At 42.2% G+C, this 26456-nt stretch overlaps 1 protein-coding gene across 2 annotated transcripts in view; it reads left to right on the top strand.

The window, feature by feature from the left end:
- PLXNA2 (plexin A2) overlaps window positions 1–26456 on the top strand; it is a 418876-nt gene that overhangs the window by 372693 nt on the left and 19727 nt on the right. For both annotated transcript variants that reach the window (XM_081864876.1, XM_081864877.1), the window contains exons 23-27: window positions 7996–8062; window positions 10084–10230; window positions 11814–11973; window positions 12170–12273; window positions 25658–25757. In XM_081864876.1, coding sequence (XP_081721002.1) covers window positions 7996–8062; window positions 10084–10230; window positions 11814–11973; window positions 12170–12273; window positions 25658–25757 — 578 coding nt within the window. The remainder of the gene's footprint in view (window positions 1–7995; window positions 8063–10083; window positions 10231–11813; window positions 11974–12169; window positions 12274–25657; window positions 25758–26456) is intronic.

The following is a 26456-nucleotide window of genomic DNA, read 5'->3' on the forward strand; positions in this document are numbered from 1 at the left end:
AAACAGTACTTCTGTCTTGTCAGGATTCAACCTCAATCTGTTAGCTGCCATCCATCCTCTAACTGCCTCCAGGCACTCACACAGGACCTTCACCGCCTTCACTGGTTCTGATTTGAAAGAGAGGCAGAGCTGGGTATCATCTGCATACTGATGAACACCCAGCCCAAACCCTCTGATGATCTCTACCAGCAGCTTCATATACCGTATTTTTCGCACCATAGGACGCAGTTTTTCTGTCTTAAAAACTAAGGGGAAAAGTCTGTGTGTCCTATGGAGCGAATGCAGGGGGGGAGGCAAGCAGGAAAAGCCCCCAAAAGCCACACACAAGCTTCCCGCGGCTCTTGCGGGCTTTTCCCCAGGAGGGAGAAGGGACTGACGTGGCCAGTCAGTCCCTTCTCCCTCCTCTAGAAAAGCCTTGCGCAATCTCTCCAGCCACGGGAGGCTACGCAAGGCTAAAGAGGAAGCCTGGGCAGCGAGCGCGATCCATCCTGCTCGCTGCCCGGGCTTCCTCTTTTGCCCAGCACGCCTCTCCAGCCGCGGGAGGCTGCACAAGGCTAAAGAAGCCAACTTTTTAAAAATCTCTCTATCTCTACCTCTTTTTCTTTTTTCATCCTTTCTCCACCCCCTTCTTTTCCTCTGGATCAGTGTTTTTATCTAGATTAACGTTTTAGGTTTTTTTTTTGGGGGGGGATATTATAAAAAAGGAAACTTTGCAGCTTTTATTTTAGTATACAATAAAAACAGATTAAACAAAACACAAGAGAAGGAAATAGCATAGAAGAAGAAGAGAAAAGGGAAAGAGGGAGGATACAAAGCCATTTACCAGAGGTAGATCTTAACCCTTGCCTCACCTGGGAGCTTCTCTGGGCAGGAATTCCCTTGGCTTAAGTGGGGTGAGCGAAGAGTGGCAGGTAGGGGGGTACCTACCTAGACAGTGAAGCCACATGTCTCTCCAATGAAAATTGGGAGTGGGCATTGTGTGAAGTGGCTGTGGATCTCCTGCTGCAGAAGTGCAGGACTGTATAGAGTTGGGAGGGCCACCCAAGGGTCATCTAGCCTAGCCCCCTCACAATGTAGGAATCACAGCTAAAGAACGCCAGGCAGATGGTCCCCCAACCGCTGCTTAAAAGCCTCCAGTGGTGGAGACCCCCAACAACTTCCGAGGTCACAGAATTGCAGGGTTGGAAGGGAACCTCAGGAGTCATCTAGTCCAGCCCCGGTGGACAGCGGGCACGATCCATCCCGTTGTGCAAGGCTAAAGATGCTGCTCAAGGCTAAAGAGGAAGCGCGCAGCCTGTCCGTTGCTCTTTGGGGCTGGGGGGGAATAATATTTTTTTCCTTGATTTCCCCCTCTAAAAACTAGGTGCGTCCTGTGGTCCGGTGCATCCAATAGAGCGAAAAATACGGTAGATATTAAAAAGCATGGGGGAGAGGACAGAACCCTGAGGCACCCCACAAGTGAGAGCCCAGGGTGTTCCCCCGACACCACTTTCTGGACACAGCCCGTGCAAAAGTGAACATTCCACCTTCTACTGCTTCACATGCAATCTACAGTTTCAGGCTTTCAAATTTAAGAAAACGGTGTGAATATTAGAGTTCAGGGTTAGATCTAGCATATAAGAACCTCAGATATTCACGTGCCACCTTTTTCTTTTGCAAAGAATTCTGGTCTTCAGTGGAAAAGAAGTCAATGGAGTGTAGTTATGAAAGTTAGAGTAGTTTTCTTAACATAAAGTCCATGCGGAGGGCAGGTGAGACCTGAATATTGCAACCCTAAGCGATCCCCGAAGGTCTCACTATGAAGAATGCTTTCCAGCTGTGCATTTAAGACAGTCACCTTCTCCTGCACTTCAGTGCACAGTGTGTTGCATTTCACCTCTTCTGTCCCAGAAATGCAATGCCGGGAGTGCTATACCACTCTTCCCCTTGCTCCTGCTCTGTTGTTGACTTTGATAGATGACACGCTGCTGAGGTTGAGAGGAGGAACCCACAGCAGCAGCTTCAGAAGGGTTAATGAGAAGTAGCAGTTATTCATAAGGCAAGGGAAAGATGCAAGGAGGGAACCAGAGGGAACAGCAAAACAACTTAAAAGCCTACTCCACTGTGTGAAGATCAAACATTTCAGACAGAAGGCTACAAATAAAGGCCTGTTCCAGCCCTGTGGATCGGCAGACTCCTTGAGTTTTATTTAGTATGCAAAATATTGTGAGATGGAACATTTTGTTCTAAGTTAATAATGAATGAGCAGCCACAAAGTGGGAGATTATTTTATTTTATTTTATTTTATTTTAGAGATCTGGGATGGAAGCACTTTCTAGCTGGCATTTGTTTCCCCCCTTTCCCACCCCCCTTCCCCCTCTGTCTCTCATTACACTTTCCTTTTCAGGAATCTGGGGAAAGTTGATACTAAATGAAATTGCTATGCTTGTACTTAGAACAAGAATCAGACAGGCAGTTCAGAGTCCCAGACAAACCCAAGAAAAATTAATAAAATACACATTGATTTTTCAGGGAATCTCCTAAACCTCTTTGATTGGCTTAGTTTTATTCCCCTTGCTTCTAGACAGCCAAAGGGCTTTGGTTTCTGGCGTCAGGCTTCCTTCCCCCCGCCCCAACTTTTTTTTAAGCTGGCTCATCTCTGGAGTGTGATTTGCTGTCGTTATGTGGTCAATATGAAAAGGATTTTCTTTGAGTCTGGGGATGGTCCCATGCTGCTTTAATCTTTGAGGGCTTATTTAATATTTTTAGAGGCAGATCTATAGCAGTATTTTCCGAGTCTGTGGACCAAAAAGCATACCTGCTGTGTGGGTCAATGCAGTGCTCCAAAGGAGCTAGCTTTCCACATCAGAAGGTCCTCTTTAGCAGATGAAAGAATAGCAGAGGTCCCTCCAGAACATGGCAAGAAAGCATTAAGGGAGTGCTTGTGGGACCTCCAGCACAGGCCAGATTTCAGAGATTGCTGAACACAGTAATATGTGGGTGGCAAAATGATATGCAGAAGATTAGAAACTTACTGTGGGAGCTCAGCGTAATGGGTGAAGAATGTGTATATATTTCTTGCTGGAACTCAGGAAATTAGCACAGATTTGGGTGTTCCTTTTTGAGTGATGACATTCAAAATCATTACAGTGGCAACAAAACTATAGTAATGATTTTATTTTTATTTTTTAAACAGCCAGTATCCAAAGATCCTTCTCTATCTAGCCCAGTCAAACTTATGGCCTTTCCCCCCTTTGAACAGCTGACTCGCATGCAGTTTCACAAATTGCTTTATGAGATGCCCTGGAAAAACAAATCACCATGCATCATGGTCAGGGAGTGGGGCTGTGAGAAAAGCCCCCTTGGGTTCACACAGTTAGTTTCATAGTTATTTAGATCATACCTGATATTTATTGTTTGTTATAGTGACTTTCAGTCTAAGGCTGCAGTCCTCTGAACACTTACTTGTAAGCAAACCCCATTGAACACAGTGGGATTTACTTTTAGTGCTGATTCAACACATACACAGAATCAGGCTGCACACCTGGTCTGATAAAGGTTTCTATAAAGGCGGGCTCTGGATCCAGACATTGTTATGCTTAGAGCAGACTTGTTGAAATCACCCACTGAAGTCACAATTATCTCAAGTCCCTTTGATTGCAGAGGCTCTGTTCTGAGCTAGTCTGATTTCAGTTCAAGGGTGAAATGTGGTTAAGATAAACAATAGAATGAGAAACATCACACCTAACAAGAAGGATAAAGAAAGAATATTAGGAGCAACAGCAATCATAAAGAAGTAACAGGGGAAATATGTTAAGTGCCAAAACAAGTTTAAACTGAATTCTGTACAGAAAAACAAAAACAGTGTAAAGTCACAAGATGAGATGTGATATGATCAAATTGGAGAAAGCTTAATACTTCCCCTCCCCCTGGGCCTCTGTTCAAACTCAAAATTGTTGAACAAACAGTTGGGATAAAGATACAGATTATTTGCTTGTTTGGGACCTAATGGTTCGAACTATTGCGTGTCTAGTCACAGAGCCCCCATTCTGGCATGCCCAATCAGTAAAGAGGGTTAATAAGTGGACATGACAACTGTCTGGGATTTGAAATGGCCGCATCTTTATTGATTTCAGATGTAGGAAGCCTTGGCATGGGCATTAAGCGTATATCCCTTTCAGCCCTACCCTGCTGGGAGGACTGGGGCATGAGGGATTCGGGGGTGGATCCATCGCAAAACACAGGTTTACATGGATGGCTCCCAAATGCTGAGGGAGGAGCTCTATGGCCCACTAGCCCACACAACTGACTCTTTGGACAGAGACTTCCCTCCAGACTCCTCTAATGGCGTATGCTGTCAACACCGCCACAGGGAGAAAAAGAGGGGGATGAGTCACCACTTCACCCCCACCCACCCCCGCTTGGATGAAATACTATAGGATTCCTCCCAAGACCTAAACCTAAACTGCCAAAGTTGTGCCTAGTGCTGTGGGGAAGGCAAAACCTGCCATGCAGGGAATATTCCTTCCTGGCCCCAAATATGGCAACCATCAACAGACCACAGCAAAGCCCATCTAGCTGAAAGGAATGAGTTAGCAGAAAGCAGCTACTAATGAAAGGAGGGGGCAGGGTGGGTGACGCTCCTGGTCAACTGGACTGCCGCGTGCAGGGTTGGCCGGGCTAAATAGATGGCGGGCAGATCTGAGGGAAGCCTGCCTCCCTCAGGTCCGCTCACCAGGCCACACACCCCAGACACCACAGATTGGCTCATTTGACTCCAGCTTTTGGCAGGAACCCAAGAGCCTCTGTGGTGGCCAGGGAGGCTGCAAGACAAAGGATAATAGTGTGATGCAGCGGGGCAAGGTGAGAGAACTGAACCAGGTCGCAACTGCTGCTCACCGCGGATAGGATGGTAAGCGGCCATTATCAGGATTGTTACAACTTTCTCTCTGTATGGCTTTTTAGAGCATTTGCCTAATGATCTGGATACTTATTTTTTATTTTTTTCAATGGACTGGTATATTTGTTTACTGTTGGCTGCTTGTTTATTCATGGTGTTTCATAGAAGTTAACTATTATTTGTTCTCATTATCAGAAGCATTTTTTTTTTTTAAAAAAAGAAGGCATTAACAAGATACTTTCCTCTCATCAAATAACAACTATTTGCAATGTGGAAATCTTTTGTCTTCACAGTTCCCTACACATTTTATACATGCATCTGTCTATGGAGTAAAAAACCAAACATACAAAAATAGATGGAGCTGCAAAGCTATAGTTAATATTTGTTCTGAGGGTCTGTGAATTGTTGGCAAAAGAAACAATAACACATTCCATATCAACACTATTCCTGGAATGAGGGGCAGACAGGATACATAAAAACATATTGACCTACAATTTCATATAGTATATGACAAAGAAAAATCTCTAGAATATCACCTTCACTCATCAAGTAGCAAAGAGTCATGCCTGAAATTATTTGAAAAATGTCTGTACCAGTTGTAAGGTAGGAAAAAGTGTTTACTGGATCTCTGGTGACCAGTTACTCTGCCAAAAACGGATTCTTACTAAAGCACTGTATACTTCATTGTCATTTGAGAAAGATGCACCCTAGCATATAATTTTAGGACAACGTGCAGCTGAATGATGCATAGCAGCGCTGTTCGTTGCTGGTGGGAAAGTCAGATGGTTAAACATCGCCACTGATCAGTGTCCTATGGAAGAAAGTCTATAGACGTTCCACTTATAAAGGATATCATCCTGCCTTGAAAAAGATTCATTTGCAGCATGTTTTCGGATGGCACAGCTGGTAATAAATTAAGTAGCTCATCTACAGCTGCTCTATGAACACCCTGGCTCAGCACGTAGTGAGAACAGGAACTCTACTCCTTTCATTGATGCATCTTTCAAAATCTTCCCCTTTTCCCAGGAACAGAGGTTGTATCACTTTTAAAGAGGAATCAGCAATCCTGCCGTGCCAGCATTAAAAACTATCATTAAGAACCATTGTATTTAAATTAGAGATAATCTTGGACACAATGTGAGGAGCTAGTGCTGGGTGTGGCCCTTGAGAAAAGCTGCAATTTCCCCTGCCATTGTCACTCTGCTGTCCTTGATTGCCACCAGCCACAAATTCCAGTGATTTACTGAGCTACAGGGTATAATTTGCACCAAGTGTGAGGAGTTACAGCTCCACCAGGCATCCCCTTCAGAGGGGCTGCTGTGATGGGCTGTCAGCTGGGCTTTGTTACTTTCAGTTCATGAGCAATCTGCATTTACTTCTTGCTGAAAATGTGGGAGGGGCAGAGGAAGGGACAAAAGCTTCAGATTGACTTTCCAATTCCAATTGATCAAAAATCAAGAGTGGGACCTTCCAGCATTCATAAACGATGGCATCAAAGTCAATTTTTATTGTTCCTTGAACCCCCCCCCTTCCCACTTTCTGCTGGAATGCATTGCAATCACATTTTCAGACACCCTGAAGGCGGGAAACTGACATTTTCTAACAATTACTATTATTATAGGTATTCCATTGGCTCCCACCCTTCCACCAAGGAGCTCCCTGTAGCATTTCAGTTCAGCCTTCCCCAACCTATTGACCACAAGATGTTTTGGATTATACATTATCCATCAGTTGTGCTGGCTTGGGCCAATAGTTGTCGTAGTGTGGAATATCTAGGACACAACAGGTTGGGGAAGGCTGTTTTAGCCCCACAACAACTAGGGGCTAGTTTGGGAGAGTATGTCTTACCCAAAGGCCACCCAATGACAGAACTTTGAATTCCACAGGGATTAGGACACACATTTTCTGTATCGTGAGCCCCAAGAACATTATCTGCTGCTTGGACAAATGAATGCATACTTGCTGTTTTTAAGATTAGCCTTGAAAAATGCACCATTTCTGATGCAATCAGGAGAGGTATGGTGGCCTTAAAAAGCTCAGCGTACCATTTTCCTACTTCCAAACTTAAAAGGGCTATTTAACTCTTTGGGTGCTGTTGCTCACATAACAGGTACAGTATTAGGAAAACAGAGTATCCCTCGCCCAGCAATTGTTAGTTGTGACCAAGGCAGCAGCCCTTCTCACAATAAATTGGGGTTCCAACTTGGTTTGTAGTAAGATAAGGCTGCATGTTCCATTGAAAGGAACACTGAAACATTGTAGTTCACAGCTTGATAGATATTAGCACATAGCATATGCAGCAATGAGTATTGCAATAGATTCCTACTGTAGTTCACGTTTAGTTTTGCCCTCAGAGTACATTGTGGAGTTTATGTTTATCTTTGTTTGAACTATTTTTCTTGCAGCAGATGGCTTTCTGTTACTTAGCGTATTGTCTTCTGCTGTGGCTTTTGTCCATTATTTCATCAAAAAGTAGAAAAAATTCTAAAAATAAAAAAAATACAGACGGATACACAATTATATTGTGTGATGAAATGCCACATTGTTTGAAATCTGCTATACAATTACATTAACTTCATTTTTCTATTGCATTGGTGCCCTGGCACTAATCACCTGGTTCTGCGAAGAAAAAGATTGTAAAGGGAGGAGTCTTTGCAATCATATATTTTTAATTGATTGATTGATTGATTGATTGATTGATTGAATTTATATACTTCCCTATACCCAGAGGTCTCAGGGCTGTTCACATAAAAAGATACTGTGCTTAATTTATGAGGGAGGGAGAAGTTAAACTAGTCCTTACTTTTGGGTTGGGGTATTGTTTAGGTGGTTTGGTTGTTGCTGCTGTTATTGATATTAATATTTTGTATCTTAATTTTTTGATCTTATAATGATTTATGTGGGACTTGTTGGAATTTTTCAATTATGATTGTGTGCTTTTTGGTGTGTTTTATTTATGACTACTTTTGTTATGTTTGTAATTGTGTAAATCTTTTCATGTTTCAAGCAGCCTTCAGCATGGCTCTAAAGGCAACATACAAATTAAATTAAGATGATCTATTCATTTTTTTAATTTTAATGTGGGCTTAATAAAACTCCTTCTAATCTCTTCCCAGGACTGAGTCAGTGGCTGAGAAGATGTTGACTAATTGGTTTGCTTTCCTTCTCCACAAATTCCTAAAGGTAAAGAGTCAGCTGCTTCTACCTTGAATCCATTTCCTTTGTTATGTTCTTTTCAAGTTCTTGTTTTCTGTGGTCCCCTCCAAAGTATTTTGCAGTAAGGATGCAAACTCATGCCAGAAATGTAGGTTTCCATAATTAAAGTGGATTAAAGGGCTTTGTAACCCTAGCACACACAAAAACCAGACTTTATGCAGTTAGGAAAGTAATGGGGAAATGCGCTAGAAGTGTGGGATGGACAAATAATTAATAGGAAGCTGTAAAATCACCACATAAGCAAACAGGATGAATTCTCATTGTTGTATCGCAAATCAGAACAAAAGCTCAATAAGGACCAGACATTGTCCAATCTGCATGTAAGCTTTGTCTTAACTCTTCAAGTTGCTGGAGGAAGTTAAACCCAGAGACAGGGAGTAACAGGAGGAAAGTGTAGAGACCACCCAGTCCTGTGTACAAATGCATCTTTGGTTCTCTTATCTGTGGATGGGTTTTTGCCCTCACTACACTCTGCTATGCATTCTGAGAACTGTTACTATTTGAAAAGGCCATAATTCTGCAAAATAATTCTCAGCACTTTCCCTAGACTCACATGGGGGAAGTCAGGATGATTTAGGATTGTAGTACAGGTGTGTTCTATACTGGTTCCCTTAGCACATGACTTTCTAGATTACATTACAAATCTGAAATGTCACACATGTGTACTCAACAGAGGGAAATCAAGGCACGGATACAACAGATTAAAAGAGAAAAGGGTAGGAAGAAGAAATACTCTACTGGTCTCAAGCCAATGCAGTTCAGTTCCCCATTCTCCTATACTGTATCTAATGCATTATCAAGAGCTGGATATTCATATTTTATTTTTAGACATTGAATACAGTTTATGGCTACTTCATATGGCTACAAAGACCTGTTGGCGCCTGTTTGATCTTGTGGTGTTTTATAATGAAGTCCAATAGACAGTTATTCCCCTTTTTATACATTTGATGATTGTGATCAGAGCTTTTTTCTCAGCCGAAGCTCACTGGAGCTCAGTTCTGGCACCACTCAGATGGGCGCCATTGCCATTCTAAGAGAACAAGGGAGAAGTTCTTGGTGAGCTCCAGCACCTCTTTTACTAGAAAAATAGCACTGATCGTAATTATTGTTTACACAGCACCATCTATATACTTGATGACTTTAGAGTCCTATAGGTAAAAATAGTGAGGTCCCTGCTCTTCAGGAGCTTGCAATTGAAAATAAAGTGGGGTGGGGGAAGGCAATAATACAAAGGGTTGAATATGGAAAAATGCAGTTGCACATCTAGTGGATGGATTTGAAGAGTGGTGTCATGGAATTGTAGAATTATAGAGTTGGAAGGGACCAGGAGGGTCATCTAGTCCAACCCCTGTGATGCAGGAATATTTTGCCCAACGTGGGGCTTGAACCAACGACCTTGAGATTAAGAGTCTCATGCTTTACTGACTGAGCTTTCCTGAGCTTCCGCATCATGTGGGTTGAAACAGAATAATAATTTTGACAGCAGAGTTTTGGAGCAATGTGAGAAAACTTAGGTATAAAAGGGGGGAGCCAGAGATGAGAATGTTGCAGTAGTCAAGGCTGGAGATTACCACAGAATGAATCAGAGTTTTAGCCAAGGGATCAGAGAGGAGTGGGTGAATTTTTGTAATAACATAAAAAGAAAAGTGTCTTTGTAGCTGATTGAATGTAACAAGGGAGATATTATGTGGCTTCTTTTTAGATGTTAGGTGTAAAAGCCAATGTTTGCTTTTTCCTTACTAAATGGTGCATAAAACAAGGACACATCCTTTCTGGTTACATATTTTTGCAACACATCCTGTAATCTTTAGAAACCAAAACCATGCAAACTCAAATCAGCCAACATTGCTTGTGAAGCTCAATGAATTTAAAAATCAGGAGGGTTGTGTAGCTGCTTTTAAATTATACTTGTTTGCCATGGTTTCTCTGCCTTTGACAAGTTCTATCTTTATCAGTGTGCAAGTTCTCTTGTGTTCTGTGTCAAACAGGAATGTGCTGGAGAGCCACTCTTCATGTTGTACTGTGCCATCAAGCAACAGATGGAGAAAGGCCCAATTGATGCCATTACGGGGGAGGCACGTTATTCCCTGAGTGAGGACAAGCTGATCCGGCAGCAGATTGAGTACAAAACTCTAGTGAGTGGGTGCCTTCTCTGAACAATTTTTGGTTGCACCAGCCATCAGACATCATGGGGAACATAATCCCCAGGGCTGGACGTAGACTGAATGGGGAAGTTAGGTGGCAATTTTTTCCTGTCCCAGGTGCTTTATATAATAGTAGAATGTTTGGGTCCATATCCAAACTCTGGGTCCATATCCAAGCAGAGAAGCTTCCTGAGAAAAGATGTGAAGCCCGGGCACCTTAGTGAATAGTAATACAAACTTAGTACTTTTACTTTTAAGCCAGCCCATTGTTTTTAATGGTGGGGAAAATGCCTGAAGATTCCATATAGGGTGGAAATAGGCAGTTAGCCATCTCAGCTAGTTCCAACCCTCATTTTCAGAATTGTGGCTGATGTTCCATGATACAGCGTGAGTCTTTTAAAAGAGGCCCCGTGGAATATGTGTAATCTGTATCCATGGGGCCTCTTTTAAAGGACTCGCCCTGTAGTATAGGATAGGATAGGATAGGATAGGATAGGATAGGATAGGATAGGATAGGATAGGTACAGTTGAATTACAAATGGGGAAGGAATATGGGAGGGGGGAATCACATCCCAGTGTGGACTCACCTGTACAAAACTCTTAGACCAATGTATACATTGTCCCTGGGAAGGACATTGGACAAATGTATGGGGGGGGACATAGTGAATACCATGGGTTCAAAGTGACAATCACATTTTTCCTCAGACAATATCCCTAGGCAGGGCATCATATCCCAACACCAATATTCCAGGAGGCATTTGCCACCTTGTTTTCTGCCTGTGTGGAGCCAGTCACACTTCCTAGCAGTTCCAGGTGGCTAGGTCCTGTTGCAGAAAAGAGGGAAAAGATTGTAAAGCCTCTAGACCAGGCATGTCCAAAGTCCATTTCGGGGACCTAATATGGCCCACCGGTCGATTTAATCAGGGCCCCATGTCCTGGGGTAAAATCCTTTAAAAAAGCTCAGCAACTTCAGTCGGCCCTCATGCATGTTCACTTCATCAAAACTGGCCCTCTTTGAAAAACGTTTGGACACCCCTGCTCTAGACCACCTCATTAGTTCCTGTTTTTTAACTACATCTGTGTAGATTTGTGTTAAAAAAACCCAAAATCCTGCACATTAAGCTGCAAAAACAGGACAGAGTTAATCTGTTAGTGTCTAAAAATAAAACATGCTTAAACCGGACAAAGAGCAAGCCATCCATCCGTAATCTGAAGGGATGAACCAGGCTTTCCAAAGCATTATGTACATCACCCGTGGGCATCATCCATGCACAAATTTTATCCACCTTCCCAAGGGACAGAGAGAGCTACAGTAATTGTATGTACGCAATTGTCTAATTATGTAGACTACATCTCTGCATACTTACAGATCTAGGTCTCCACATGCTTTCTATGAAATGGAAAATCTTTTTTTTAAAAAAAATCAGTTTAGCTTCCCTGTCTAAATAGGACTTAATTGTGAAGAGGCATTTTTATACCTCCAACTTAGGTTGAGAATTCCTGTAATATGCAGATGATTTCTTCTTAGCTTTTTTGGGTTCATCTTAATATTCCCATTCTTTTCTCTTCTCTAGATCTTGAACTGTGTGAATCCAGACAATGAGAACAGTCCTGAGATTCCTGTGAAAGTGTTGAACTGTGACACCATCACTCAGGTCAAAGAGAAGATTCTGGATGCAGTGTATAAAAATGTCCCATACTCACAAAGGCCACGAGCTGTTGACATGGACTTGGGTAGGAACATACTTGGTTTGGGAAAGAGCTACTTATGGAAATGGGGTGGGAACAGCAGTTACACAGGAATCAATAGAAGAATAATTTAACCCATTCTTCCTTTCTTGGAGGTTCAGCATTGCAGAGAACCATCCTACCAATGAGATGACTGTGCCTCTGTCCTTGATTGTCTAACATTGTCTTCCTTCTCCTGCAGAGTGGCGGCAAGGCCGAATAGCACGTGTGGTCCTTCAGGATGAAGATATCACCACCAAGATTGAGGGTGACTGGAAGCGGCTAAACACCTTGATTCATTATCAGGTAAGCAAGTAAAGCCTAGAATTCAGCCCAGAGAAATCAGCTGAGTGGAAGACAAAGCAAAAACAAAAAACAAAAACCAGAGAAATTTAATTCCTCTGTATCTCCTCTAACAAGACAGGCAGAGAGAGTCACATTCTTATGATAAATCAGAACGGCTCAATGTGTTCACGTATTAAAAGGGAAAACAGCCCTGACACACATCTCACAGGAACAAGCAGAGCTGAAAATTGACTAAATTAAAAATGCCAGCCATGTTCACAAGACAGACAGCATATGCAGAGGAGCTGAGCTCCCAGCGCTAAGGATACCGAGGCCAGTGTAGTAGCTGCCCTGTCAGAAGCAGAGGGCTGGAATGTGACAGAGGAGTGTGGGGGTGAAATCTGCCACGGGCTGCAGATCATGCAGCTGGATAGAGCGATAGTCAGAACAAATGTCCTGAGATATCAGGCTGCATGGGCAATTGGTTTTCCACCAATTCACACATACAAAGCTCTGCTACAGCTCAATTTAGGGAGACTGGTCCATTTCATATGTCACTGTCTCCATACTGTGAAGATCTGGGCTCAGTTCCCTGCTCTGCCACAGAGCCAATCTGTGACTTTTGAGCAAATAATTGAGGAAATAATTTGTCATGCCATGCAAATTCAGTGTTGATGAAACTTGCAAAGGCTGCATAAGCCAGAAACTGGTTAATTATGTTGCATTGCAGATCACCAAGTCCATCCGCTAATCTGAGTCTGGAGTGATACACAAGAAATGTGTGTATTGGAATGGAACTGTATTAGCCCTAGGTGGTGGAACAGCATTCCTAAGGGCAGATGTGCTGTCCTAGTAATCCTGTCTGTTTTGTCATTTGTTTCAATTGACACTTCCATTCCTTTACAATGAAACCTCCTACTTAGTAACTTTTCTAATTATTCATCAAAAAGGGTGGGAGACTGACTCTTGCTCAGCCAGATGCTTGGCATTTAAGGTAGGAAGGTCGTGTGGTTTTTATGAGGTCTACAACTTTCAGATCATTTCAAAGGATATTGTTAATCCCCTGTGGCCATGAATTCTATGAATTGTTTGATTTTTCTGTGTGCAGTACAGTCGTACCTTGTTTTGCGGCCGTGATCTGTTCTGGAGCCCCGGCCACTAGCCAAAAAGGACGCAGGGCAAAGCGCCGCATCTGCATGCATGTGCGGAGCGGTTTGCGCTTCTGTGCATGCGCAATTTAATGCTTCTGTGCATGCGCGAGCTGCAAACCCAGAAGTAACCCAAACCGGTACTTCCAGGTTTGCCATGGATGTTTGCCGGAATGGACGCTAGACTAGGCGGATGTTCGCGGAGGTATTACTGCATATCCTAAAACAGAACAGATTTCCTCAGCACTTGCTCTTTCAGAAGTCCTTTTCAGTTTGTCTTAAATGTAGTCCATTACACAGCCATGTGGTAGCTTTCCTTTGCAGTAAGCCTGGTGGTGGGTACAGTAATCTGCTCCTGTCCATATCACAAATGCCATCATCTCCATTGGGTTGTCAGGAGGGAGGGTACCATCAGAACAATTCAGCTCTTAACCTGTGGTTATGTCCACATGCCCACAAGCATAGAAATAAAAGAGAGAAAAGGTAAAACTGTGTTGTTCAGCCCGATAATTCATAATACTACTTGAAACTGAATATCAGAAATGCTGTTTGACTGCGTGTATATCCTCAACATAAAGCCCCTCCACATGTTAGCTGTATGAAGGGGTCCTCCTGTAATTACCAGGGAGTGAAGCTGCATCACTTGCTTGTTCTGCCTAACTCCACCCATCCATCCTTGATTTAATAGATTCATAGAATTGTACAGTTGGAAGGGACCACAAGGAAATCCTTTTGCCCAATGTGGGGCTTGAGCCCACGACCTTGAGATTAAGAGTATAATGCTCTACCAACTGAGCTGTTGTCTACACTGACTTGACTGGACATCTGCAGGAGGAAAACCTATAGAGTGGTACCTCTGGTTACTTACTTAATTCGTTCTGGAGGTCCGTTCTTAACCTGAAACTGTTCTTAACCTGAAGCACCACTTTAGCTAATGGGGCCTCCCGCTGCCGCTGCACGATTTCTGTTCTCATCCTGAAGCAAAGTTCTTCCTGAAGCACTATTTCTGGGTTAGTTGAGTCTGTAACCTGAAGCGTATGTAACTCCTTTACATGCATACCTCCTTTATATATAGATTTCTTCAGAAGTAGAGCCCTAATCGTACAAGGTTCACATTGAACCCTATGCACACTGTTGTCTATGCACATAAACATTCCCTGTTGCAGATGTGCATGCTTAGTACGTTGACTTTGGAGACAGAGAGAGAAAGCTATCTGATGTGGGGGGTAGGGTCAGCACTACAGTCTCAATCCATAATAATCACACAAACACCCCTTAAATTGCAAAGCATTTCCATTTTAGTCACCAAGGTACACCCCTGAACTGCAACGTTGCTTTCCCTTGGATCTCTTCCTTTTACTAGTTCTCAATTTTATTAGATTGTATCCCTCATAATGCTCTGTGCTCCACTAGCCTCTTAGAAACAAGACAAGTGGACACATAGCAGGCATGTGGATTTCCCCCCCAGAAATTAGGTTCCCAACACCCTTCTTTTACTGTAAATATGTATCATTCATTTGTGTGTATCAGTTAAGCTATGTGCTTGCAAACGCTACACTGGTTAATCGAAAAGGCATGACAAGTGTATACCACTTTACTATATTTAGCAAACTTAAAAAATTGTTTTTCTAAATCTGTATGTCCAGGAAGCTAAATGCATGTTGAATCCTTTGCGTGATATGGGTTTGCATGGATTTCAGTATGAGCCAAGTGAATAAATTACTGTCTCTTTCTGATGGTCAGAAAGCACCCAGGTGAATCCTGTGCAGTCTTAAGCATGTTTATTCAGAGGTAACCCCAACTTTGTTAAATTAAACATTCCTTTGTAAGTGTAGTTTGCATTGCAACCTAAGTTGCCTATTTTAGGAATGGTAACATATTCTTGCCTGCTGTTTCAGCAGGAGGGTTTGTGTCTACTATAGGGATTTTGGGGGCCACATATACTGTTGGTGTCACATGCATAAACCATTTATTTATCTTCAGTCAGCAAATAAACGAGCCAGTCTCCTAGATGCAGCTTCTGGCAACCTCTGCAACCCTTGCAATTCACTGCTTGATAACCCCATTTCCCCAAAGGATTCAGCCTTGTAATGTGTGCAAATGACATTGTCCAGACAAGGATTGCATGGCAGAGGAATTCAATGAATTTTCAATTGCAGGTGCTGATTAGGGTGAAATAGAGAGTGCACTAGACTGAGAGCAGATTTAACCCTTGCTGAGATAGGGTTACCTCACCACCAGCGAGCCAGTGGTTAGGAATATTTGACAGGTGAGGGAAGGATTGGAAGAAGGGGCTGACTGATCATGTTGCAGCTGCTTTACATTTTCCTGTGGGAAAGGAAAGGAGCTTGCTAACAGGTGGCTGTCCTCTGGCTTTATGCAGTTTCCGATTAGGTTTTGTTTAAAATATCCAGATGTTTATGGAGTGAAAATTCTCTGAAGGGTCCTGATAAAGTTCTGTTTCTGAGGCCAAACCAATATCTGGATAAAATATATCCAACCCCATGTACTGTCCTTATTAGTTACTGTATTTATATAGACCACCCAATGGCATACGTTCTTGGGCAGCTTATAAGAAATAAAAGAGTCATACTGATTAATAAAAATGAACGAGCAGAACAAATAAATAGCATCATAAAAACTTTAACCCACAGAGAAAGAAATAAGACCAATTATATATCAGTCACTGAGCCCAAATTTTAAAATCACAAATTATTTTAAAGACTTGGGCAATTAAAGAAATTACATCTGTTGCTAAAAAGACCATAAAGAAATTGTCAAGCAAGCCATTCTAAGGAGGTTATTCTACAGTCAGGTTGCCACTACCAAGAATGTCCTGTCCATAGTAGCCGCTCATCTTGCGTCATTTGAGCAGGACCTTTGAAGAGGATCTTAAATTCTCAGTAGATATACACAGATGGAAAAGCTAATCTTTTAAGTGACCTGGCCCCAAATTATTTAGATATAAAGGACAACACTCTGAACTGGGCCAGAAACAAACCAAGAGTCACTACACCTGATAAGGCACTGACAAAATATATCTTGTGACCATATTATACATATTGTGGCTCTGTTTTAAACTGAACACACACACACATATCTGTGCACGCAGTTCCCCCTACTATGCTAATTATTAGCTCCTCCAGCCTTCCAAGAGAAAAAATGGGCTTAAAATGAAAAACCTGCTTCCCTCCCTGCCCTCAACTGAGATTCAAGAGTAGTAGAGAGTTGGAGCAGCTGTACTATCAGTGGTCTATCATAGAGATTCATACCATATATGTTAATCGGAAGATCTCAGGATTCCAGAATGGAAAAGCAACTAAAGAAGAGAGGTTGCTCCATAGAAGGAGAAAGCACTAGGTAAAAGGGGGAGAGTGCAGAGTTGAGAAGGATGAAGGGGGAAGTGTTAAGGAATTCTGGACAACGATGAAAAGTGAAGCTTCAGTAGTTAGACAAACCAGAGTTTTGCTTGGGAAGAAAATATTATCTGATTGAGGGGAATGCAGTCTACGCACCCATTACAATCCTTCTGATTCCCTCCAACCCTACAGTCCTTGGATGTAAGATTGCTGATTAACCTATTTCAGCCTGTCTGATTCTCTTGAACTTTCAGCTCAGAATAAATATTGCTTCTTGAAGCCTTTCAAAGGATTCCCCCTGTGCACTGTAACCCCTTCTCTATATGCTGTATAAAGAAGAAAACACTTTTAAAACATTTCACTTTAGAAATCTAGCCTTCTTCAATTGCTTTCATTGTTATTGTTATAGGCTTGAAGGAGGCCCTCTTGACAACCTATCTGCTCACAAAACCAAGCTTTAAAGCCAGCAGCACTTAACTGGCCCAGGACTGCCACGGTTCTCAGTAAAATAAAGAGCAGATTGGGGGGGGGGACTCTCCCTGTAGATCTTGAGAAGTGGGCAGGTCCATATGACTTAGCATCAGTCGTACTATGTCCAGTCTTCATAAGGTAGCTGTTGAGGTGTTCATAAAAACTTTCCAGTTGGTGCCCATATAGCAATCACACAGCTACAGTCATGTATCACTCACCATAGAGGTGCTTGCAGGGGGCTGTGGGGGACAACCACGGGGATAAAACAATGGCAGTTATTGTCACGAAAATGTTATTTCCTTGCAATAACATTTAGGGAGGCTGGCAAGAGAGAAGATGTTTGGATCCCCTAAAACAATTGCAGAGTGCATGTTTTTCTGCAACAAACTAGTAACTTAGAAAGGCCTTTAAACAGGGTGGTGCCCCTTGTTCCAGTTATAATACAGATTGTTAACCCAGGCCAGTATCCTTGACTGCAGTGCAGTATGTGAGGAATTAATATACCTCATAGGCTACTGTGGGATTACCAAGAAAGACACCTTGGACTGTAATGCATCTGTAATGCCCTGTGCTTCTGTTTTGTCACGTTCCATTTTGGCTGGAGCAGAAGGGCACGGCAACTCCTGTGACAGTGCAGGTGCATCATCATGAGCCAACAGCATGATGGCAATTGTGGCAAATTGCACAGAAAATACTCTTGCCTGTTTGTGCTACTGTGGAAGTGTGGTCGAAGAGTTCTTGCCAGTGGTACAGGGTCTACACCCACACCCACACCCACACCCACACACACACACACACACACACACACACACACAAAAGCATAGGAGTGTATTCCCACATGTAATTTGTGAAAATAAAAACATGAGAAGCAGTTGTATCCATGACATTATATAAGTCAGATGCAGGTGTGCTGGGCTACTTCCAGGATTCTTCATACAGACAAACCCTTCCTCGTTTGAAGCTTTTTCATGAATTAAATTCATACTGTTGGAAGGAGTTATGTCAGCAGCATTTTTCAAGGTGCAGAGTGCTTTACAGCTCTCTCCTGTTTTATCCTCATGGCTGCTCTGCAGAGCAGGTAAAACTGAGAGATCATGACTTGCCCACAGCCACCCATGGAGCTTCATAGCTAAGCAGGGCTTGAGCTGCTTTCTGCCCTGTCTAAAACCAACATTTTGCCTACAGATCAAAATGCAGTCTTCTGGTCGTAGGTTTGCAGACTGGTATAATATAGTACAAATGCAGGCTAAGATTTCTGCAAAGCCACCTCAGCTGTTATTAAAGGGAATGGAGAAGTGGGGATTTTCACAAGCAGCTAAATAACTAAAAAGCACAAATTCCCTTCACTTTGAAAATCCCGGCCCAGCCTCCATTTAAAATGATTGGGAATCAACTAGTATCCAAATCCCTTTGGTAATGTGGAAAGTCTCAGCATTAATAAATAGCTGGGGCTATCACCCGCTCTGCCAGGGTCATGTAAGGGTTTAAATGCCCTGTTCTTTTGTTCTTTCGCTGTGCTAAATCAACCTCTGTTGTGGGGGCATGTGTGCTGTCGTATGCATGTATTCAGTAGCAGTTGCCTAAGGCATGCATTTCAGGGATGCTAGCATTTTGCTGTGCTCCTGGTTTGTCCTTTACATTAATCAGCCCATTGCCCCAACTGACAGTAATAGCTGTTTCTATTTCATGAGTATGAAAAAGCAATAATTTGCTGCCAAATGTGCACAATCCTTTTTTAGCGTATACCAGATCATTTAGCAACCCAACTAGAGATTGCTTAAGCTGCATAGAGCAGCTGGCCTTTCTGCGACAGAAGTCTTATCAAAGTGACACTCTACAAATGCTAGTCACAATTCTGAGTTCATTCCTAACAAATTTTCTTTTCACTTTCAGTAATAATGTTCCTTTTAGTTATCAAAATTACAGAAGCTTCAGGACCGGACAATGCAATGAATGCAGGTGTGTTCTAAACAGGGCAGTCATCAGGTGTCCACAGTTTATTATTCAGTCCTGAACTGAGGACAATTCATTTTCCTGCAATAACTGAGTGCCCCATACCATTTAAAAGTGACACACATTTGTAGCAAATTGATGCTATTCTTTTGAAGGACCAGGTGCACAGTCTGAGGGTGCTGCTGGACCAAGTATTGCTTCTGGAATCTCAGGTGACAGCTGTGACCAGAAGTGCCTTTTATCATTTTAAGTTGATTTGCCAGCTGTGGCCACTAGGAAAAGATCGCCATGATGCATAGCTTGGTAACCTCCACATTAGAGTGCATAGCACACTCTATGTGGGTCAGCCTTTGAAAACTATTCAGAAACTTCAGTCTACCTTGCTGGTGACTGGGAGACAGTGAGAGCACATTACATGTCTACTGGAAGTCTGTGGTGGCTCCCAATCGGAATACAATTAGAATAGTTACTTTTAACCTTAAAAACCCACAACCTTGATAACACACATGAACATAAGAGCAACTTTGCTGGATCAGGCATCCAAAAACATACAACATTAAGCTCTTAAGATGAGGGTTTTGCTCTGAGCTCTTTCCTAATCAAAAGAGACATATAGCAGACCCTTCTCAATTGTAGCACCTGTATTATAGAATTTCCTCCCCAGGGGAACTTAGACACTCTAGATCTGTTCTTACTTTTAGGCACCTGGCCAAAACTTCTTTTCAGCATGCATTTTGGAGGTGCTTTTAAAAGCCTGATTTACCTTGTTGTTTTATGGGGGGGGGGAGGTTATATGTGTTGATTTTAATAGTTAAATTGGTATTTCCTTCTGTTGGGATTTATTGTTTGTTCTCATCCTGAGCATAGGTGAAATGACAAGATATAATCTGAAAACAAGCATTCATACATATACAGTGGTACCTCAGTGTAATGGGATAAGGGGTTGCTTGTGTGTAAGCGCTAAAACGCTCCCAGTTTTGTAGTCAGTTTTTAAACTCTCCCTAACCGCACAGCCATAAGTGCGTGGCTGCCTTAATCACTGGCAGAATCCGTCAGTGGGCGTTTCCTGAATTTCTTCCAACATAAAAGTTCCTTGACAGAAAGTCTCCTCCTTGATTCCCTGCGTGACAGCTTTCTGCGCAGAGTGGGCGTTCCAAGGGGAGGTCCTGAGCTCTCACCACTGGTCTCGCTTGAAGCGTCTCTGAGCCTAACCTCTGATTCTGTCTCCTCCTCCCCTCCTTCTTCAGCGGAAACTCTCCCTCTCCCCCTGCTGGTTCCTTCCTCAGCATCTGAGGGTCTCCCAGCATCCGAGAGCCTCTCCACCCCCCTGAGCTCTGATGGCAGTTCCCTGACACTCGGGTTAAGTACTTAACTCGTTTCGGAGGTCCGTTCTTAACCTGAAACACCACTTTAGCGAATGGGGCCTAACCGCTGGAGCACAATTTCTGTTCTCATCCTGAAGCAAAGTTCTTAACCCGAGGTACTATTTCTGGGTTAGCGGAGTCTGTAACCTGAAGTGTATGTAACCTGAAGTGTATGTAACCTGAGGTACCACTGTATTTTGTAGTCTTCCCTTTTCTTCCTGCTATAGCAATATACTAGGCTACTGTGAGGCTTTGGGCCACCACCCAGCATCTCTGAGCCTAACCTTGAAAAACATAACGGTGCATTTACAGTAAACCCTGTGGCCTCAAATATGAGAGCGAGAGTTTAAAATCTTGCCCATAGCTTACTGTTTACAGACGCTTAAGAGGAATGTCTGTCCTAGTTGCTCCCTTTTTCTCTTGGAAGTAGGCATGGCTACCCTGCTTAATACTGTGCTCCCTAGATATGGTCTGCCTCCTACAGAACAAGCCCAGGAAGAATGGCTGCAGCATCCCCATTATCAGGACAATCAGGCTATCTAAGCTCTTCATATGGCCTAGGCTGGTTCCCACAGGAGGTGATAAGCCAGGCTCCTAGCTATAGTCCTTCTGTAGAATTAAAGTTTAGCTCACAGGTCATTCCTTTCACATATGCAAATGCTAGGTGCAGGTCGTGATAGTGATACTGAAATACAATATCAGATTGAAAGCTTAACAACTTTTTGATGGGTGGATGGGAGTTTAACCAGAGGGCAACATAGGTTATCTTTGCTTTTGTGGATTTTTAATGCAGCCACAGAACCTCCAAAGGTGTTGAAGAACATAACTGTCCACACAGTTGCACCCTAGATATTTGCATGTGTTGTATAAGTGACTCACACAGCTGTACGGGACTCCTCTGGTGCAGCAGCTCTCCAAATAGAGATGCAGCTGAAACACAAATCAAATACAGTTGAGGCACTGTAGAACTGTACAGTTCAGGTCAGTGGAAAGCTACAAAATCTCCATTTACGGTTTCCAAGGGCCAGCATATTGCAGCATGTCGTTAACTTCAGATTAGCAGTCCCTTGAAATGTACACCATTTATTACCAATTGCAATAAATAAAACTGAAAATGTAAGTGCTCTGAAAACAGATTGAAAGATTCAAGAAGATTGAAAGGGGGAAATATAGCTTTCACAAATACATCCTATTACAAGAAAAATGGCTTGCCCTCAATTTAACATTGAACAATGTATAATTGCATGTGTAAGGTTAATTCCAAGGCGGCAAACCAAGTCAATGGAAAGCTGAAAGCACTAAGGAAAGAGAGATTAGAGACTATTTCCAATTAAATATTAAGGATAGGAAAGAATAAGCAAAACAGAAAACAAAACCCAGATGCCTTATCCAGTAGCTCACTCTCATCATTTCATGCACGTGAATGGAACATGTATTCCCCAGTTATTTTTATTGTTTCTTAACCTAGTAGGTTTTTAAAAAGGACTAGGAAGAAACTTCTCCACTGAATAACTAGTGCCTTTTGCATGCATTGTTTGGACAGTTTTGAAACTAAATGAGCTAATGAGCTTGGAAGAATCATATAATTGTAGAGTTGGAGGGGGCTACAAGGATAATCTAGTCCAACCCCCTACAATGCAGAAAACTTTCACCCAACATAGGTCTCAAACCCACGTTCCTGAGATTAAGAGGCTCACGCTCTACCAACCAAGTTATCCTAGAGCCTTTGCTACATAAGGTACATGTATAGAACTGGCAAGTAGGGCCCATGCATGAGTCAATTCACATGGCAATATGAATCAGATATCATCTGTTAAAGAGGTACTGTTAGGAACCGCTTTAGGTTAGGTTTGGGATACATCGTTTTACCCATTCTTGTCATAGCATTCTGATGTTACATGGCTCAGGTGGAAATCGCAACACTCTGTTGTAAAATATGTGCACCAGCTGCCACTGATGTCATTGCACTGAATTAAGTATACAGGTTCTACAAAGATACGGATGAAAACTGAAAGACATCCATCAGTTTCTCCTTCTTCACCAGATTTTATGTTTGGATGGATATGTGTGAAGTGGGCTGGAGCATGGGCATCAGATATTACTTTAGCTGACAAGAACAAGCCTTCCACCGAAGCCTAGGATGGATGCAGAGCTGCAAAACCACTAGGTGTTTGGTTACCCAGGAATTTAGTACTTTGACACTGGTGACTAAGAATTTGAAGTATTTGTCAAACCCTGTTTGAAGTGGGAGTACGTGTGCGCATGTGTGTTGTATCTGGATTTTTTCTTTTTCTTTTGGTTAACTACAGCTCTGAAGAAACTCTGCAAACCCAGAAGTCTGGGAGTGATTTCTTTTGTGTGTGAACTGCCTTTTGTATTTCAGCTGCTGGAATTAAACTGAAGTGGCAGCTAATAACATCATAAGAAAATAATATGATTGTTGATCGTTCCTTCTAGAGACTTATAAATTGGGTGAAAGGATGTGGAGGAGGAGAAATAACAGAGGCACAAAGTGTTGTGCTTGCCAAATATAAATACATTATTCTTGCTGCATATCATGCTAGGCCCTATTATTAATAGAAGGAAAAAATAACATTTATAATAACTTCTGTAATGAAGGGCTTCATGGGCCTCCATACATTAGTAATCGTTTGCCTTTTGCTGGGAACTCTAATGCTTATCACTGATGTAGTGCTTTGACTACACAATCCTATGTGTGCCTACTCAAAAGTAAGCTCTGTTGAGTTCAGTGGAGCTTTCTCGCAGGTAGTATGTATAGGATTACAGCCTAAACTCACAATCTTAGGAATTCTCACAACATCCCTGTGAATGAAGCAAGGTGTGGGGTTTAGACCGAGGGTTGTTAAATTCAGATCAAAATATTTACTTGTTGTTGAGACAAATAAGCTAAAATAATGTAAGGCACCCTTACATGCTGTATTCTAGATACAGAAATAATAATTAAAAGAGGGCTGTGACATCCTTGAGTCTGGTTTATTTCTTTATTATAAGTATTTTTCTACCACCTCAGGGCAGTTTACAAAGGAATAACACAATAAAAATGTAAATAGATTAAAAAAAAATGCACAAAATTATAAAAGATTCATAAAACAGAATGATTATAATTGCATCTAAAAATAAATATAATAGGACTGAGACTCTTGTAGGTAAGAGCAAGGCTGGTGTCAAGACCAATATGCAGCATTTCAAAATGTGAATCTGCCTAGTCTTACTGTTTAAACAAAGCTATATCATTGACATCATGTCTGCACTTCAGCACTCTATTGGCTGAATTGTAGAGTTGAAAGGGGCCCCAAGGGTCATCTAGTTCAACCCCCAGCAATCCAGGAGTCTCAACTAAAGCATCCATGACAGATGGCCATCCAACCTCTGCTTTAAAACTTCCAATGAAGGAGAGTCCACCACCTCCCGAGGAAGTCTGTTCACTGTCGAACAGCTCTCATTGTCAGAAAGTTCTTTCTGATGTTTAGTCAGAATCTCTTTCTTATAACTTAAACCATTGGTTCAGGTCATACCCTCCTGAGGGGAAGAAAACAAAGTTGCTTCATATTCCATTTGATAGCCCTTTAGATATTTGAAGATGGCTATCATAGCTCCACTCAGTCTCCTCTTTACCAGGCTACACATGCCCAACTCCCTCAGCTGTTCCTCATAAGCATGGGTAAGCAAACTAAGGCCCAATTGCCTTCTAAATCCAGCCCACGGACGGTCCGGGAATCGGCATGCTTTTACATTAGAATGTGTCCTTTTATTTAAAATGCATCTCTGGGTTATTTGTGGGGCCTGCCTGGTGTTTTTACATGAGTAGAATGTGTCCTTTTGTTTAAAATGCATCTCTGGATTATTTGTAGGGCATAGGAATTCGTTCATTCTTTTTTTTCAAAATATAGTCCAGCCCCCTACAATGTCTGAGGGACAGTGGACAGCACCCTGCTGATAAAGTTTGCTGACCGCTGATAAGCCTTGGTTTTCAAACCATCTTGGTTGCCCTCCCCTACACACATTCCAGCTTGTCAATATCCATCTTAAATTGTGGTGCCCCAAACTGGACACACCACTCCAGGTGGGGTCTGACCAAAGCAGGATAGAGTGGTACTATTACTTCCTTTGATCTGGAGACCATACTTCTGTTGATGCAACCTAGAATAGCATTAGCTTTTTTTGCTGCTTGATCACACTGTTGACTCATATTAAGCTTGTGGTCTACTAAGACCCCCTAGATCCTTTTCACATGTGCTATTGGCAAGCCCGGTTGAGCACCTTCAAAATGAACAGGTTTTTAATGATTTAACACCAGCAGTGGGGTGATTTGAAAGGGTATAGGCCCATCCAAACTCATATAAGTCAGGCACAAGTCAAGAGAGCATTCCCAGTTTGAATAGCTTGCCATTTAAATTCCCACAACTGTTCCACACTAGGAGGCTGTTAATACAAATCTCAGAGATGTAAAGGTCTGTTAATGAAGATAAGTTAAAAACTGTATGACTCTCAGATTTATAGGGAGGGTAAAATTAAATGCTACCACTAAAACCTGCTATAACAAAATCTCGTTAGTGTTAATGTTCGTTTATGGTTTGACTTCCCCAAATTTAATTCACCCCTCCTTTTTGGTGCATTTGTGGGACTGACAATTTAAGATCTTGAAAGATGATTTTATGACTTGTTCTGCTGTAAATCAAACTTTTAAAGTTCATAAAAATGGTTAAAATAAAAAATGGTTTAATATGAATGTTTTATGGTCCATAACATTATTATAGCTGTTTTATTCCCAGTGCGTTATTGCTTTAATTGGGTTGCTACAATTCTTGGGAATCTCAATTTTTATTGGAGTAAATGTAATCCTAAATCAAATGACCAAGAATGCCCTCAATATGTTTCCCCAGCTCCATTCTCAGTCATTTTCTTCAGGGATAGAACAAACCAACAAGGGAAATATATCCTTTGTTTTCTCATTGGTCCTCTGGCACCATGTGCCGTTCCTTATGTTTCTGCCAAACTTTCAGTGTTCTTAGCTAGCTGGACTCTGTGAACAGCTTTCTTTACAATTTTCCATTGCTTTCTTATCTTTTGTGCTCCTTTCTCCCAACAGGTGTCTGATCGCTCTGTAGTGGCCCTCGTTCCCAAGCAGACCTCATCCTACAACATTCCCGCCTCTGCCAGCATATCACGGACCTCAATTAGCAGATATGGTAAGAAGCAAAGTGATGTGATGTAAACTTTCCTTGAATTTCCAGATTAGTGGTCTAATCAGCTAATTGTGCCAGCAAGCTTATTAGAGTTCTTACCTCTGGCTCTGAGGCATGGGACATGCTATCTTTTTATTTTTTGTATACAAAAAATCCCTGGGCAATCCCTGGGTGCAGTCCAAAGCTGTACAGTAGCTTTGATGCACACATAGATCACACCACATACCAGGACTGCCCCTTTCTGTCTTTGAGGGCTTGTCCACACCTCTGTTTGCCTTGCCACTGTCTCCCAGGAAAACCAGAGTTTACTGCTAAATCAGACCAAATGTCAGTCGGATTTTCTATGGATTGCTGTTTGTTCTGATTCAGCTGTAAATAGCGTGTTTTGCAGGGGAAAGCTGCAGGGCAAATGCAAAACTGCTGGGACCTGTGCTTTCTAGGCATGGGACAATGGAAGTGTGGGAGAGCCCTGAATTATGAGTTGCTGTGCCTATGAAATGGGACTATCTGTGTGTATACCAGAACTAGAAGCATTCTCTTAAAGCAGTTACTCCTACAGAGCTGCTGTTTCTTCAATTCTCTATTTGAAATTTGTTGGAATGGGTGCTAATTTGAAATATCCAGGGTTCTCAGATGTCCCCACTGAAATTATCACAAAATTAACCAATTTGGTAAGAAATTAGACCGGCAAAGGACCTATTC

Source organism: Podarcis erhardii, assembly GCF_964252035.2.
Source record: "Podarcis erhardii genome assembly, chromosome: 6".
NCBI lineage: Eukaryota > Metazoa > Chordata > Lepidosauria > Squamata > Lacertidae > Podarcis > Podarcis erhardii.